The 16953-nt window shown below is 40.0% G+C and overlaps 1 protein-coding gene across 1 annotated transcript in view; it reads right to left on the reverse strand.

Moving 5' to 3' along the window:
- The window catches only part of LOC146169242 (uncharacterized), an 81051-nt gene that overhangs the window by 57174 nt on the left and 6924 nt on the right, over positions 1-16953 (reverse strand). The window contains exons 11-34 of the mRNA XM_083386329.1: positions 16527-16653; positions 15994-16122; positions 15376-15490; positions 14987-15092; positions 14306-14460; positions 12958-13150; positions 11970-12189; positions 10914-11221; positions 10398-10498; positions 9567-9687; positions 9009-9220; positions 8275-8506; positions 7527-7667; positions 7013-7145; positions 6205-6537; positions 5373-5607; positions 4768-4891; positions 4493-4547; positions 3630-3835; positions 2924-3179; positions 2079-2264; positions 1367-1528; positions 777-853; positions 56-235 (exon numbers count right to left, since the gene is read on the reverse strand). Of these exons, the coding sequence (XP_083242455.1) occupies positions 56-235; positions 777-853; positions 1367-1528; positions 2079-2264; positions 2924-3179; positions 3630-3835; positions 4493-4547; positions 4768-4891; positions 5373-5607; positions 6205-6537; positions 7013-7145; positions 7527-7667; positions 8275-8506; positions 9009-9220; positions 9567-9687; positions 10398-10498; positions 10914-11221; positions 11970-12189; positions 12958-13150; positions 14306-14460; positions 14987-15092; positions 15376-15490; positions 15994-16122; positions 16527-16653 (4107 nt within the window). The remainder of the gene's footprint in view (positions 1-55; positions 236-776; positions 854-1366; positions 1529-2078; positions 2265-2923; positions 3180-3629; positions 3836-4492; positions 4548-4767; positions 4892-5372; positions 5608-6204; positions 6538-7012; positions 7146-7526; positions 7668-8274; positions 8507-9008; positions 9221-9566; positions 9688-10397; positions 10499-10913; positions 11222-11969; positions 12190-12957; positions 13151-14305; positions 14461-14986; positions 15093-15375; positions 15491-15993; positions 16123-16526; positions 16654-16953) is intronic.

A 16953-nucleotide genomic window follows, 5' to 3' on the forward strand; every position in this document is an offset into this window, starting at 1 on the left:
GAACGAAGGACGCAAAAAAAGTAAAAAAACATCCGGCAGGTGTATGATGGCTTACCGGCACAATCTCTCCGTTATACAAGCACGGGCAGTTCTGTTCGTCGCTGCCGTCTGAGCAATGCTTTACACCGTCGCATAAGGTATCGTTCCTCACGCACTGATCGCACTGGTCGCATGCGAAGTAGCCGTCCTGGCACGCGCAAGACACCGGGGTGGTGCTTTCACTTACCGGGGCACTCTACAAAACAGAAAGCAGGTAGATTGCGGTTAAATCTTGTGACGTATAGGTAAGGCTGAGTGTTCCTAGTTGTTGCTTAGCGTGAGAATGAGTATGTGTCTTTCGTCTTTCATAACTGCATGCAGATGTCAACTTTTTCTTTTTGCTTTTTTGCTTTTTTGCTTTTTTTTACTTTTTTAGCAGTGTACTATCAAAATGGAAACATATACTTTTTCAGATTGCTTATCGTAAGTGTAATATTAAGTGACATTAGGCTGTTATATCGAAAACGAAAAATTTCAGTATAAAACCCTATGCTCGCCCATAAAAAAGCAAATATATATGTTAGATATCTTATAAAAGTATGTTGGATATCTTAGACAATAGTATTTTGCTGTGTGTTGCTGTGAATCCCGTTATATTGTGCCGAGATTGCGAAACCTTTATTTGAGACCTGAAGTTCATCGTGTTTCGGTAACCTACAGCTTTAAATTTAGCTTCATGTGTTTTAAACTCCTTACAAAGGAACGTTTTTAATAAACTTATTGGTATCCTATTTTACCGTGGTTGTTTGGGCGGCAGATGCAGTTGTAGTCGTCGATTCTGGTGTCGTGGTAACTGGAACAGTGGTGGTTACTTCTACAATATAAACACTTCGACTAAAATCCTAATTCTAGCAGTTCATAAACTAAAAACTGCCTGTCGTGTAGCACCATATAAACAAGAACATTAAGTTAAAAGCAAATATAATTTCTAATGGATCTAAAGGACCAGATTAAAACATGTCTAAAACAAAAAAAATACAGAATACTAGACAGAAATAAACTCAATGCTGTAGTAAGTGTAGCGAATGAAAGAAACAACTATCATGAATGTAAGCTATTTCTGAAGCAAGTACACCGCTCAGGAATAAAAACACCGCACATAAAGTAGGTCACTACTTTACTGTAGAGGAGAAATAAAATAAAAATTGTATGGCGTCCGACATTCAAGAACAAAACCGAAAATGATTTTATTGGACATTTTTTTAAAAACAATAAAACAGCTCCAAAGCAGTGCAGTAATCGGCGTATTTTTCACAAAAAATGAAATAGTTGTTTACTCTCAATGCAGTTATCAGCGGTTTCGAGGAAAATTATGAACAGTACTCACGTTGTCTGCAGACGCAGCAGCCCTCCTCGTCGCTGGACATTGTCATGCCCTTGTCGCAAGCGGCGATGGTGCAGTAAGGAGCGCACATCAGCTGGGAATTGATGCACTCGCATCGAAGGCAAGTTCCCACCTCGATCATCTCACCAGCGGGCACAGCAACGCCTTGGTGTAAAATTAAGATATAATGTATTTGTATTTGCCTTTTGTTTAAGTGAAGAAATCCTAATAGAGCTCTCGTTACGCAAGGTACATTTAAATTTATGGTAAGATTTCCGAAAGTTTACATCGCGAAAGCTCTGAGTTACGTTTTATTTTCTAAAAGCAAATTTCTAACTCAATTAAAAAAAGGAAACATAGAACAATAAGAAAATACATTTTTACATTTTGTTTTTTAATCTAGCAAATTCAGCTTTTTACAGGTTAACCTAATGGAAATAATTAAGTAGGTATCCTATATGCACGGATCTGTAATGTAGCTTAAAATGAATTGCTAATTCAAAAGGTCGAGTAATGTGTTAACTGAAGATGATACAAGTTCGTATCCAAATGTCCTAATTAAGATGATGTCGATCCTCTCGACCTTTTTTTCAATTTAAAAGTGTAATCATTTCCACAGTACGCAGTGTTCTCAAAAGCATGATGCAAAAACAGCTACTTATCCTAATGGTAAAGCCGTATGTAACTTTGCGCCAAAATAACAATTCACACCAACCGTTTTCCGTCACGCACGGACAAGATTCCACAGGGATGCACTTGTTAGTAACGTCATCGCGAGCCTCGCCCTCCTTGCAAGAACAACATTTGCCGCTTTCGTCATGAGCCGGCGACGTCTGGCACGTCATGTTGCGTCGGAGGTCGTCGCAAGTGGGCGTGCAAGTGCAGATGCCGTACTCTTCAGCTGAGAGAGTAACATATTAGATAACGTGTAACAAGGATCCATTGATGAAAGTCAATAGTTACTGAAAGGAGTTAAAATTCCCTCGTTCAAAAAAACATAGCTTATAGATGTTTTAGCAGCAAGCTAGCGACCGATTTATATATCAAAAGGCATACGTTATTTTAAGTTATTTAAAATATTTAATTGATATTAATCAAATCGTTTTTTTTTTTACTTTTTGCATTAATTATTATTCATACGAGCATTTTCGAACTGTTTCAACTTTCAACACTGTAATATTGTAGCTTATGTGTTGGGGATCAATAGATTGTTCCGCATAATCTCATAGTAGTTTAAAAATGGCAATTTATTGGTTAGAGAAAATACAAACCTTTGAGAATTAAAGGTAGTAATACCTTTCCTATTCAATAAACCGTAATATATTTTACTAAACACTAATATTGTCAAAGGGCCGCCATCAACTTGCACCCCCAAACCAGGGCATTGTTTTTTTATTTTTAGGTACACAGAGAAAAACTCGGTTATGCATGCGTGGTGTTCTTCCATGAATCCATCAAATTCACACAAATGAAAACAATTGATACATGATCTGTAAGTTATCCTGAATACAAACAAAAAAATCCTCTATGACAAAAACCTTAAAAACGAACAAGACCTACTCTCGTCGCAGAGCGGCGCAGTGCTGCTGGGCACAGTGGTTTCGACGCCAGCAATGGTGGTAGTTGTGGCGGGCTCAGTGACCGGGAAGGTGGTGGTAGGAATGCAAACTGGACAGCAGACCCCGGCCACGCTAACGAGGCGCATGCCGGCCTCCTCGTCGCACTCGACCTGGGCGCACATGGCTGTGGCGCAGCGGATCTCGTTGTTGAAGCACGTGCATCGATCGCACTCGCCCCGCTTCCAAGAGGTTCCGGGCTGAAAGGCGGTTTTAAGCGCGTGAGACAAACAAAACAAGGCAAAATGCTCGGATTCGAGCTGATATTTGGCTTGTACTGGTATAGAGCTGTCTTTTCGAGCGACAGTTGCAAAACCGTAGTTGTAGACGTCATCATTTAGAGCGATAAAACGTGACGTCATAAATCAGGTTTGTAATCCAAAAGCTTAACGTCGCAAACTATGCTTATGGGCGATTACTTTCGCAAGTGTAAAATGTGCCGTCAAAGTTGTATTTAAAATCCGGCTTGTGACGTAACGGTGAAGCGTTACGTCATAAATAAACTTGGTTCCCATCTGTGGCACTTCTAATTCAAAAAGTGGCTGTACAAAGAAACAGATGTTTTTCAAAGACAACCAGAACAAAAAACACGTTTAAAACGCAAACAACCTTTGTCAAAGGCAGAAACTTTCCATGCATTAATCCCATACCTCGTGAATTTCGCCGCTCTCGTCTTTGCAAGCGCAATCCATCGCTTCAACGCATTTCCCGTCTTCTCCCATGACCTTGGTGCCCGGGCATCCACATCCGGGAGTGCAGATCCTGGTCGTGATGCAGAGCTCGCCGTCGTCCAGGAAGTTGCACTTGCGCGGGCACGGGTTGTAGCAGTGAACCGGTTCCTGGCCGTCGGGGCAAGCTGCAGAGAGTTGACACATATTATAAATTGCGCTCTGGAAAGGTAAATGGTTTTAGACACACTGTCTTTAGGGCGTGGGGCATAATAAGACTGTAGTATTTCAAGCAAATATGGCAGCGCTCTACCCTAACAGTATAGCAATCCGGAACTTTTTCCATTCAATTCAAATAATACGGTAGTATTTTTAAGTATTCTAGCTTGGAAATACTGTTGCCCTTGGCATGATTCTGTAAGACCATATGTAAAACCACTGCCTTGATCGGGATGAGTGTAACAGAGAGCAATAGACTTTATTTCGATGAAAACCTCTTGAGTTCTTCTCGAAAAGTTCTACCCCTTGGTAAAGCGACGGTACCTGTCCGGTATGGCCGGAGGTCGTGAGTTTGAACCTCACTGCATGCTAGTTGTTTTCCAGCTATTTTTGCTTGCATCTTGATCGACTTATTCGGTTAATCTATCGAAGGCTATCGGTGTACAATGATAAAGAAGCCATTATCATTGATCGAAAATTTACTTAGGCGGGCTAGTTCACAGTTGTTGTACACGTATTTGAATATGTATCTTTCATTGATTATTTAGGTTTGTCATAATTTTGAAGTTCCCGCAACAAAGGATTTGCTGGTAAACATAAAGAGTGTGCAGTGTTGAAGCACTTACCCATTGTAGTGGTCGGTTCTGGCGTTGCCACGGTGGTGGTAACAGGCTTTGTTTCCTGAAAAGCAAAATTAATGTTTTCGAATATCAAAAAATCTTACAAACATGGTCAAGACTTGATGGCAAAATTGCTCATTCAATTATGTCAAAATTTTAACACTTTTATAGTTCCAAGTGGAAACATACACCTTTATTACCTCAGTCAATTGTCACTAAGCAGTTTTACTTGCATAAATCTATCGGGTTAGGCCACCAAATTTCATTGGGTAAAGCGTTACCATGGTAGTGGTCGGTTCGGTTGCAGCTGGACTGGTCGTGGTCACCACAACTCCAGGCGTGGTCGTAGTCTCTTCCGGTTGGCAAGGATCCCCGGTGCATTTTAGCTGGCTTGCAACGCAGGTGCTGTCAAACGAACAAAGAAGTTGTTAAGAGAGCGTCATTTGCTTCTATTCAGCATACAGCCAATTTATGCCAATCTAATATTAACTTAATTTAACCGACTTTGTCAAATTTGAAAGGCGTAAGGCAGTTTGCTTCCGTGATATGTTTAGTCTTAATGATTTGCTTTTATAAACGTTGCTTGGAATTACATTTCAAACAAATCCATTGGTTCATTAATTGCTTTTAATGCAAATCAATTAACTTGCTATAGGGATAACCCGGATTAGACAACGATGAATTTAACTAGGATCTGACTATTTACAAAAAATATTGTCGACAAAAGTTCGGCGAAATACCATATTGGAATAAAAGCATTTCAAAGTGACTGGCTTACAAAACTGGTTGTCTTAGCTAAAATTGTCCAATTTCCAGAAAATAAACCTTAATTAACAGTAAATTGTGAAGTATTTCGAATGCGTCCCCGACCAACACGCTTACTCACCACTGCATGCAGTTGTACGGGATCACGGCATCCGTTGGTATCACGAGGTCGCCGACCTTGCAAGGGCACTGCTGCCGCTCGATACAGCGTCCCTCGTGTTGCACGGTGCCGTTGGGGCAGTGGCATCCCTCCACGCAAGTATTGGAACACCCCTCGTCCTCGGCTTCGGTCCAGCAACCGGCTGAACAAGTGCTGCCGCAGGGCTGGTAGACCTTGCCCGCTTCGCACTGGACGCCTGTGTATGAGAGGTTGCGGCTTGAATATATGCAGCGGTTATTGAACGCGTGGAGTTTGGTTAGTAGTCGGACAAGAAGTTTTTTTCGCGGACGAATGTTGTGCGAAATGATATAAATAAGGTTGGAAGTTTCTGTGGTTTACACCGATTTGTAAGAATCAGCTATGGCCGGATTTTTATGCTTTCCCTAAGTTATGTTACTAATACAGTGGCTCAAACCAGTTTCTGGTTTTAATAACTTTAAATTTTGTCGTACTGGTGATTCAGACCTATTAAAACTTCACAACAATAAAACATTTTTTTCAGGATTTTACACACGACAATAAACCTCACAAATGTGCCAAAAACTAAGAGTCAAAAACAAAGGTAGGCCTACATCTGAAATCGTGTTACGTCGGCTATTCTTAGAAAACAACTATCGTATTAAATTAAATGCAACAATCCGAAATTAAGACAGCTCATTTTTACGCAAAAAATCATTCTACTTTGCCCAAGACCGATGCATGTCAACATGTTTGTAGAGATCTGTCAATGTACATGATAATAGTGTGGGAAAACAGGAACGGACAACAAAACAGGATGGCTTAACGCACTCACCACAGCTGCCCGTCGATCGCCAGGGAATGTGAACATTGACCTCGTTGCACTCACGCACGTAAGCCGCAACGGCCGTACAAAGACACTCGCAGTCGCCGCCCCGATCACAGCCGCATGAGTCCCACAGGCACGACTGGTAGAAGGGTTCCGGGTCGACAAGGGGGTGACACTCCGAGAAGGGGCTCTCGCGCAGAATGCGGCACGCAAAACGCGCCCAGTCGGCCCTCTGGGGGCTGACGATGCAAGGGTGAACTGGGTCCTCGGCGGAACGGGGACAGGCACTGAATACCTTCCAGCTGTCGCCGAACACCCGGGTGTTGGTCTCGAGTTCACCTGCAGGTAAAGTGGGATCAAGTTTAAATAAAACGGTTATTGGGTGACACCTTTTAACGAATATATTTCTCAGACCTTGTTGTAAGCTAAATCGTCAATTCTGCACCACTGTTTCCTGACAGATTTCTATGTGGCCCACCAAACAATGTTATATTTAATTTAAAGCAAAAATATACAAACCATATTATGATATTTCAAAGGATTTATGCAATGTTATTCACGAAATATTTTATTCTAGCGTTAAATTTGAGTCTTAAAGTTGATAATAATACCAAGTTTTATTTTAGTATCATTTCAATTACCAAGAAATAGGGGAATTTTAAACAAAAACTTGTACTTTATACACCTAATTGCTATTATACTGGCGAAATAAACGATATTTATCCTTTTTTTTTTCAACCAAACGTCTTAACAAACATATTTTCAATAGAAACATGTAACTAGCCATTGCGTCTTACGCCAATACTACACAAACCTTGTCTGGTTTTGAAATCGTTGAGTGCGTTGCCATCGAAGTTGCCACAAAGTCCGCAAACTTGGCTCTTAAATTTGGGCTCGAGTTTGACGTACACACGCGTGCCGACATCCCACATTATCGTAAGACCGATCTGTTTATGGAAAAACAACCCTCGTGAATACATGACTGTTAATTAAGAAAATATAATCAGTTAAAACCAATTAGGGCTGATGAAACATCGTTTCTTGAAGAGATCCAATTTTGAACGCTAAAAATACATATTACATTATGTCGTTCATATAAGCACTCTTTGTCACTTACTGGTACTTCCTCTTCGATATATTCGTTTATCAAATATACTGATTTAGAGGTTGTATCTCAAAGGCAGACGTAGAACACACAGGGTAAGAACGACAAAACGAACAAATACAAGCCTAGACGTGATGTTAGTAGAGGTTTTACCGATGGAACAATATCAAGTTTTTCGTGTTTTTTTTAAGACTTAATAGTATCAGCAGAATCATTGGCGCACCTTCGTTTTGAGAATCATGAAGACGCCGGCCTGGAGGAAGCGGAAGTCTGCCTTGGGTGTGTCGGGTTTGGCGAATGGGTTCCTGGAAACGATCGGGTCCGAACCGCGGATCAGGTGGATCACGGAATCGTACAAGGTGATCTGAGGGAAAGGTAGTCTCTTGTAAGGTGACACATTCAAAAGAGTTATTTTACAATTTTTCAAGGAAATATGATTTTGTATGCTATTTGTCGTTTTTAAAAAATAATCGGCTTGGGGCAAATAGTCTAAAATTGGTGGATTAAACTTGGTTATATAAATAGTTCTTGATCAAACATATGTTAAAACAAAACGTTCTTTAATGCCTATATTTTAAATTTTTTAAAATCAGTTGAAGTGAATACATTTTAGGGTTCCAAAATAAAGCATTGCAGATACAGCTGGTGACGGCTACGATAAAAAATCGTTATACTCAGTGTTTTTAAGGTGTTTTGAGGCTTAAACGGTCCCTCAAAAAATAATCTGCTTCTGTAACCACAGCGGAAAATTATATGTTAGTACTCAAATGAAATAGTTACAGACTGCGGTCCCCAAAGAATTATTTCGGTACTTCAAATTTTCTACGCAGTCAGCAAGCTAAACCTTCAAAAATAGCATAGTCATAACGACATTACATCAACGTATAAGAAAAGCTCTCGTCAAAGCTAACCGGCTGTTGCTTCGCTAAACCGCGTCAATCACGCAAGTCAGCCATTTTTCGACGACTTACCTTGACAGCTTTGGTACACGTGACGCCGCCGGTACTGCAGGGCACGTTCTCCACAGTCACACGGAAGGTGCCGACTCCGTCGCCGCAAAAGTCCTCTGCCAGCACGTACGTGCAGTCGCCATGGAACTCGTACTTCTTCTTGTCAAAGGTCTCGTAGTGAGGATCGCCGTACGCCGAGCAGTAGGCGGGACAGTCCCGATCGGTGCAGTCCCACTGCGAGTTCTTGCAGCGGCTGTACGGTACGGAATGAATCAATTTTGCATTTTGTTATTATAAGTTATTGATCAATAAGTGGGTATTTATTGCATTATTGCGTCAGGGTCTTACTTGGATTTTGTACCTGCGTATTACAATGTAAATTGCCCAAGTTTAACGAAATGGACCTATCGCTATATTCCTGAAAAATAACTGTTTATCGGACTAACAAAATAGAAGTTGATTAGCGTTTTTTTTGCAATTTTTTAGCTATTTGTTCAATGCAATATAGCACTATTTGATAATAATTGCTTTTAAAGTTTTACCAAAATTTATAAACATTGAACTCTTGCTCCAAACGATTTACTTTTAGTGCCCAAATACGCTGCCGAAATGTCGGCTAGTATATTACGTTATGTAACAGATTCATTTCCGACTAAAATCCTAATTGAACCCAAAAACACATAGATTCCAAACTTTGCGATAAAAAAATAGCAGCACTTCCATTAAACAACGCTATAAAAACAAAAATCACCCACCAGAAGTTGCAATCTTCTTTGACCCAAGAACCGTCGTTGTAGCTTCGTCCCTTGTGGTGGCAGGGGCATGCCTCGGGCTCTACACACTCGCCGTCGTTGTCGACTGTTCCGTTGGCGCAGGCGCAGCCCTCGTGGCATGCAACCGGCATGCATCTCATGTGCATGTTCTTGCAAGTGGTCTGGCACTCGGTGCAGTTGTGCCAGGTCTTGCCCTGCGCGTAAAAGCGATAGTTTGTTGTTTTTGTTGTCTTTTAACCTTAAGTTTTAACTTTTATGATGCTTTCTAAGTTTGAAAAAAATCACATTTTGTTTTAAGGACAAGTTATATCTAACTTAATTTTTAGGTTATAATTTTCTTAACTGTTAAATAAAAAACGCACAACATCAATATTAATTGAATTACTGAGTTTTAAAAATGAACAAGCTTTCTAAAGGGCTGAGTTTGAGAAAACACCTTGTGCTAGTGTTAAGATTTTGGGTTGTTGGAAACAGGAAAATCGCAACTATTCAAAAACGCAAAGGTTTCCATTGCAACAGTTACAACAAGCGTAAAAATACCTGTTCGCAAACGTTTTCCTTCGTGCAACCGGCAATCTCGTGACACTTCCAAGCGCCGTTTTCACACCTGCATTGCTCGCAAAGAGAATCGCGCGTGTCTCCGTGCGTATAAGGCACGTTCCTGTATAACAACCGACAAATTGAAAACATGTAAACAATTATAAAAAAAAATCATGGAAAATTTGTCAAAAGATTTGTCAATCTATGACAGGGGTTGGCAACTGTGGCCGCGGCCCCAAAGTGGTCCTTTTAGCCATTTTCAACTATGGAAATACAATTGTTTTTGCGAAAGGCGATATGCATTCTGTGGCATCTAGTGCCGTGTGACTCATAAACTGTACAGTCTAAATTTTGTTAAATTAGACCAGAAAGTCGTTATTTCGAACAATATGTGAATTTTCTTTTATGTGCCTGAATATGTGCGTCACCTATTCTTTTAATTGAAGTTTTGCAACGAAATACAATTTTGCGCAACCTTTTTCGCGCTACGCGCTATTAGACTGGAGCTGCAATATTAGCGCGTGATTTCGCTCGAGAACAACATACGTTTTTGCGATTAATTGTAATATGACGTAACTTTGTGACGTCATTTTTTAAAATTGCATGTCCCCAACCAAAACGAAATCCTGCATCCTCACCTGTTTTCGTAATGGTTTAACGGGTAGGCCTTAAATAGCTCTGGAAAAAGTATTTTGGGCCGCGACAAAAAAGTTTGTCGACCACTGATCTATTTTATGGTGATTGTATTTATTAACATCTCTTAAAGAACAAGTGAGCAGGTCCCAAATCTTTTTTACTGCCCGCAGTTCGAAATCATCTATATGGTCTTACCTGTGGTAGCAGGAGCACTTCTGTACTTCGACGCAGGACTCAATGTAGGAATCGTAAACTTGGCCATCGGGACAACGACATCCCTCGACACATTCCGCACTCTGACATTATGTAAAATAAATATTATTTTTGGTATAAGCATTACAGTAATGAATTCAAGTTCGGAAAAATGTATAGACTAAGATTCTTTGACACGCTAATTAAAATTAATGAAGATTCCATCGAAATATGTGGTCTATATAAGATTCCAAAACAACGAGCAAATATCTTTATGTAAATTAAATTTTGCTAGATTATGTATTCATTCTTTTTAATAAAGGTTTGTGGTTTGTTAAAATCTTCATCTTGCATTTGAGCTGCAAACCTACTCTATATAAAAATCCATTTAATTCCTTGAAATTAACGCTAACTTTAATTTAACACAACGAACAGGTTGATAAGTCTGTATCGCATCCGAAAAAGCACCAAACTCGCACCTCGCCCATAGGCTATACACACTCACGAAAAAAGTCTTACCGAAGAGCACTGGTCCGCCGTTCCGTTGCTGAGCATCTTGCAAGTGATCTCGCAGTCGGCGCCGCCGCACTCGTCCCAGACCCGGCCGTTGGGGCAGCCCACTGTACAGCCAGACGCCTCACGCCAAGATGGAGTTCCAGTCACTGGGCTTCCAGCCAGCGAGCAAGCCCGGGCGTAGGCGCTCAGCACTGTGCACTTGCACGCTTCGGCGTCGGCGCTGAACTTGTGCAGACAGTGGCAGACGTCGTGCTGGCACATGGTCAGGTACGGCGCCGGGTCCACGATTAGGTTGCACTTCTGGAAGGCTCCTGCGTGGCAGGGTTCGGACAACATAATATACGTTAAGGCGTGGTCACGCGCTGTATTACTGCTTTTCAGGGCTTAGAAGTGAATGAAGCTTATATACCTAAAAAAATATCCACACAAGGTGGAATTCATGGTACGTTCTTGCTCTTTGGGGTAGACACGATGTTAAACGATAAATAAATACGACTATTTTAAATAGCTTGCAATGCCGTGACGCATTGTATTATTGTGTAACTCTGATCGGGGCTTAAAATACAACTCGGGCTCGTATTTAAATATAGCAAGTTTGAAGTCCTGCGTCGTGATGGGGAAACATTTCGATTTATTTTGTATAAGGTATAGGAGCATGGATGCCTTTTAGACAAAGGTATTAAAAGTACTTGAATAGACCAGCTGACTATTCCAGGTTGTTTTTTACACATAAAGGGATTACATTTAAGCAAAGTTATTAAAAATATTTGAATAGATCAGCTGACTAATCCAGGTTGTTGTTTTTTACACATAGAGGGTTTTAAATACTGGTTTAACTCAAGAAGCAAACTTGCGAAACAAATCTACAGTATTTTGAATTATTTTAACAAAGGTAACACGCTGGTTTAAATAGTTAAAATAATTTTTGTTAGGTTTTTTGTTTATATATGAGATCGCCAAAATTGATTAATTATTCAAAAGTATATTTTGTGTTTTAACCAAAGTTGTTAATCACTAAATCGCTCATTTCAAAAAATTCGGCAGATCGTATAAACTCACCGAGTTTAAGTCCCTGACACATAACAGAGGCATGGGTGGCGTATTGGCTTGCGATGACGCACGCGTCCACGGTGAGGCCGGTGTTGGCCTCGTTCGCCTTGCACGTCACATCCGTCTTCCACGCGTTGCCGAATTCGCCAACGTCGACCGTGATGGCGCCAGAGGGCAGCGTGTAGTCGTCCACCTGATTCAGGTTGTAGAGGCCACACAAGCCTTGCACCTGAAAGTTAAGTCAAACATTTCAGTTAACGATATTTTGGTTTTTAACACAATTTTACGAGCATAAAAGCAATAGGACAATGTCCGAGCATTTTGCGGGTTTTAAACAAACTTTAATGCTATGAAAAACAATAACAGCTTTTGGCTAGACTTCACAATTGGTATGTTTTTTTTTTGTACAGTTGTACCAACAAAGCAAGGCACCAAGATGAATTTCGCATTAACTTAAAAGCGAGTGTTTTGAGAAGGAGAGGTCAAGATAAAAACTCTTGAGTTAACTATGTTCAGGATTGAAAGGGTTTGCATAAAAGAATAGAAAATATTAGCACGATGCTTACGTTGATCACATGAAAACAACCCGCGGTTTCCCCGGTGGGCACATAATTATTTTTTCATTGAAGCATAGTTAACATTGGGAGTATACAACAAACAAATATAATAAAAATAAAGGTAATAAAGTGTCCAATTCAATTTTATTTAAAAACATTTTGTACTTTTTTATTATTTCAAACATTGATGTAAACCTGCTTTAAGGCTGAACTTTACCAATCTGGGCCCTCCGATGGTTTAATTAGGCAAACGCTCAATATGCTAGTTTAAATAAAACACTCAAACGATTGTGGCAGAGTTTTTCTTTTATAACGGGGTCAAAACTTAAAAAACTGTTAAACAATGATCAAGAAAATTTTTATCCTATATCGGATAGATTATCCTATATCGGATGGCTCTCGCAGAGATTCACAATGCAAAATTACTTTAAGAGCCTCACCCGATTCTTGAAAGAGGGATCTAGCTTGAGGTAGACGCGGTGCTCTCCGTCCCACGTTAGCTCGATCCCGGATTCAGTTCGCATCCGGAGGAAAGAGGAGGAGAGGCGGCGAAAGTGGACGCCGATGTCGCTGTCGTCATGAGGAAGTTCCAGGAGGTCGCCTCCCCTGCGGACTCTTCCGTTCATCTCGAAGCTGGACAGAATGACAAGTAGAAAAAAAACGGAACTTTAATACCTGGGTAAAACCAGAATCCGACATTTTTTCGAATTGAGGAACTGACGAGTGACGATGCCAGTATAGGGGAAATATATATTCCTTTAGCAAAATGTCTGATCTTAGTTTTACTTTTTTTTAAACTTTGAGTTTTATTTGTTTTTTATACGTGTCAGCGGAAAAGTGATCGACAAGCACAAACCTACTGCCAATGGTTTTGGATTCCATAAAGATACGCCCTTTCATACAAGTAGATAAGTTATTAACGGAACTGGCATAAATTGTTTTAAATTAAAAAAAATGAAAACCTATACAATAGAATCGAGGTGACCAATTGAAAAATTGGGCAAACGGAAAACGTCTAACTTGGGTTTAATATTCTGTATAACTTTTGTAAGCAAATGTTCTAGACTAGAGAATAACGACAGAACTGCAAGTAGATAAGTATGTAATAGAGCTGTCATAAACGTTTTAAATATATAAAAACGAACCTGTACAATAGAATCAAAGTGACAACCTGTAAAATAGAATCAAGGTGGCGAATTAAAAAAGTGGGCTAACGGAAAACGTCTAACTTGGGATTAACATTCTGTATAACCTTTGTAAACCAAGCAACGCTTGAAATAGATCCCATCAAATACAAATCCTGCCTAATTCTCCAAGGACAAATTTCTAAAAGAAAAACAATACCGCGCAAATTTGTTAGACTGTAGAAAAAAAGACTTATTCGTCCACCCAGACTTTTTTGACCTCGATCGCATCTCACGTTAGGATTTGTAACACAGAAGCGGTTACCGCATGATGTATAACAAAAAAACAGTGGGGTAAAAATGCACAAAACTGGTTACAACACGAAAGCGGCGTCCTTTGAGCGTCGCTACGTTTTTGAAGGTCTACAGGTGCGTTCTGTTTTGAAAAAGATTAAGAAGCACTGGTCTAGAAAAATAGCGTACCGGTATAACGTTAACTTTTCAAAACTCAGGTACATCTGGCATTAACCATAGGCGAAACAACTTCACCAGATCTCCCGCGCACATAACGACCAATCAAATGCCAGACGACCAGACGACTATTGTCCCTCATTAAAGACATTCAGCTAAGTTCGCCGTGTAAACGAGCCTAACTATGACTTACGTGTAGACTTCTCCTTCCCAGAGCTTAATGGAGAGCGTCTTTCGGCAAGGCGCGCTGTCGTAGAATCCGCACCCGGTGTTCTGGATCCAAATGGCGAAGGGACGGTCGTCACCCATGCGCGACTGGGCCAGCACGTACTCACAGCCACCGGCGAACTTCAAGACATTTAATGTTGCGGTTATTAGTAATTTACTCTATCTACACAGTGTCTCCAACATTTTTTTTAATTTTTTTTTTTAGGCTTACCCCTTACCTATACTTTCGACTGACCATAACCAGTTATTTTGCCAAACTAGGCCTACGTTTATCAATTCTGACAAAATCTAAAATCAATTTGAATACTATATTGCAGTCGACTAAAATAAATAGAAATGCTTAAACACAAAAAATTAAATTTAACAACTGCTGCTTTTGTTTGTGTTTTAGTAAGCAAGTCATAGAGGGTTACTTATACTTTTCGCTAAATAAACATTAATATTAGCCGAACAGCAAACAAAGGAATTCTTCAGCAAAACTCAGCTCAATTTTCAACCATTGTTACGTAGCATGATCACTAGGCCATTTTTTTCTCCTAAATAAACAATACAACGGCTACAAACAATGAATCTGTCCTAATAGCAACTGTGGGCGTGGCCCGGGAGGGCCTAACGCCAATGCTGTGATAATGAAAATTGTTATCACCTGGTAGTTCTTGCCATCAAAGGTGATGTAGTGGTCTTCTCCTATCGCCGAACACAACGCTGGGCATTCCTTCTCGGTGCATTGCCAACGGCCACCTTTGCAGGTGCTAGAAAACAAAAAATGGGCTATAGGCATGACGTACCCAAGTTGAATATCTTCTGCTATAAACGAGTTGGCCAAAATAAGCTGTAAGCTAGCCAATGCGTTAATCAACGTTGTTTTATTGTTACTAAACATACAAGTTGAGAAAACGTGTGTTATGCCAAACAAAACGTGTCACAAGAAACAAAATGTGTCACAAGAAACTTCATAATAGACGAAAAACAACTATACGCTACACGGACCGCCAGTTCTAATCAATGACTGGCTACAAGAAGCCTAAAATTCACCAGTTATTGCAATCTTGTTTGATGACGTCGCCGTTCTGATAGTACTCGTCCGCTTTTGTACAAGGGCATTCGCTGGGTTTCACACACTGCTTTGTACCCTCGTCGATCACCGTACCTGTATTCATACATTAAGTCAAACAAAATAAAGTGTTTAATAGGGGAAATTAAGACCTGATGTTTCGTTAGCTACACAAATACTTAATCAAGGCAAAGTCAGTTAGTTTCAGGACAAATTCTTCTTGGCGTCGTGTCTCGAATTCACCCAAGACGTCATATTTATTATCTCCTTTGTCCCCATTTACGTTGATGTTTATCAAAGCCAAATGATAACTGGACTAACGTGATATTAGTTTGCATTTCTATTTGCATACCAATATGAAATTGTTTTCCATTTGTAATCGACCATAAAGCTAAAGTTACCATTTTTAAACAGTAGCATCCATAACGCACTTTAAGCGTACAGCTTTTCATATTTTACGAAAACCTAATAGCCCTCATTAATTTATGATACTGTGATGCATCGAAATGCTGTATATGTCCAAACTAATCATAAGTTATGGCAAACGTACGGCATACCCAAGATTAGGTTTACAAACGATGCCTTTTACAGCAACTCACCCTGTGGGCACTGGCACCCATCCACGCAAACGTTGTTGGGGCACTCCGAGTTGAAACCGTAGTTTTCACAGCTCTCCGGGCACGGGCTGCCGCACTCGCTGTACACCATTCCACTTGGACAGCTCACCGCTAAATATGTCGTACAATTGTTTTACTTGTTATATGGTAATTACAATTATATCAAGTCTGTTTAGTTAAGTTAAATTAGAACCGGGGAGGTCTGCTGGCCAGAATGCCAGTAACAGCAAAAAATTGACACGATATAACAACAAATATTTTTTGGAGCATAATGGTTGGAGGTTGTCGCAAGATGTAATAAGAATATCAAAGCCCATACAGACGTAGGTATTTTTTTGAACAAAATGCATTTTAGTCCTTAAGGGAAGTGAACGAGCTTCACATATGCGATCAATGTTCATGATTAAGTCAGATTTATGATTAAAAAATGGCGTGTACGTGACATATTTATCGTGTAGAATCAAATTATATTTCTTATTTTTATCGGAAGAAAATAGGTAGCCGTTTTCACTTACGACAAACGCTGGCCGAACGCCAGTTGAGCACGACACGCTTGTACGCGCAAACACGCGAGTACTGAGTGAAGGCGTCGCAGTAAGAACTGCCCGCACAGCTGTCCATGACGCAACGCTGAACGTACTCCTGCATAGAAAACAAAACTATCGTAATGTGGACGTCAGATTTTTATTTATTTTTTTGTTGGTGTTGTATTTTTTTAGAAATCCATTTATTTTTTTATTTGGTACTGATATCACAATACTGTTATCTGTAGTAATAAAGACCTCTTTTACACACGTAACGTTAGTTATAGGTGGCATGGTGTGCTTCTGTATTAATTGTGTTTGAAACACTGTTTCATTTTTTTGTAAATTAAATCAAATAGATTACACCTTTACTTGCACGTTGATATCTATATCCAGGGTTTTTTTTAAGGTTTGGTTT

The sequence above is a fragment of the Ascidiella aspersa genome, chromosome 1, assembly GCF_963924565.1.
Source record: "Ascidiella aspersa chromosome 1, kaAscAspe10.2, whole genome shotgun sequence".
Classification (NCBI taxonomy): Eukaryota; Metazoa; Chordata; class Ascidiacea; order Phlebobranchia; family Ascidiidae; genus Ascidiella; species Ascidiella aspersa.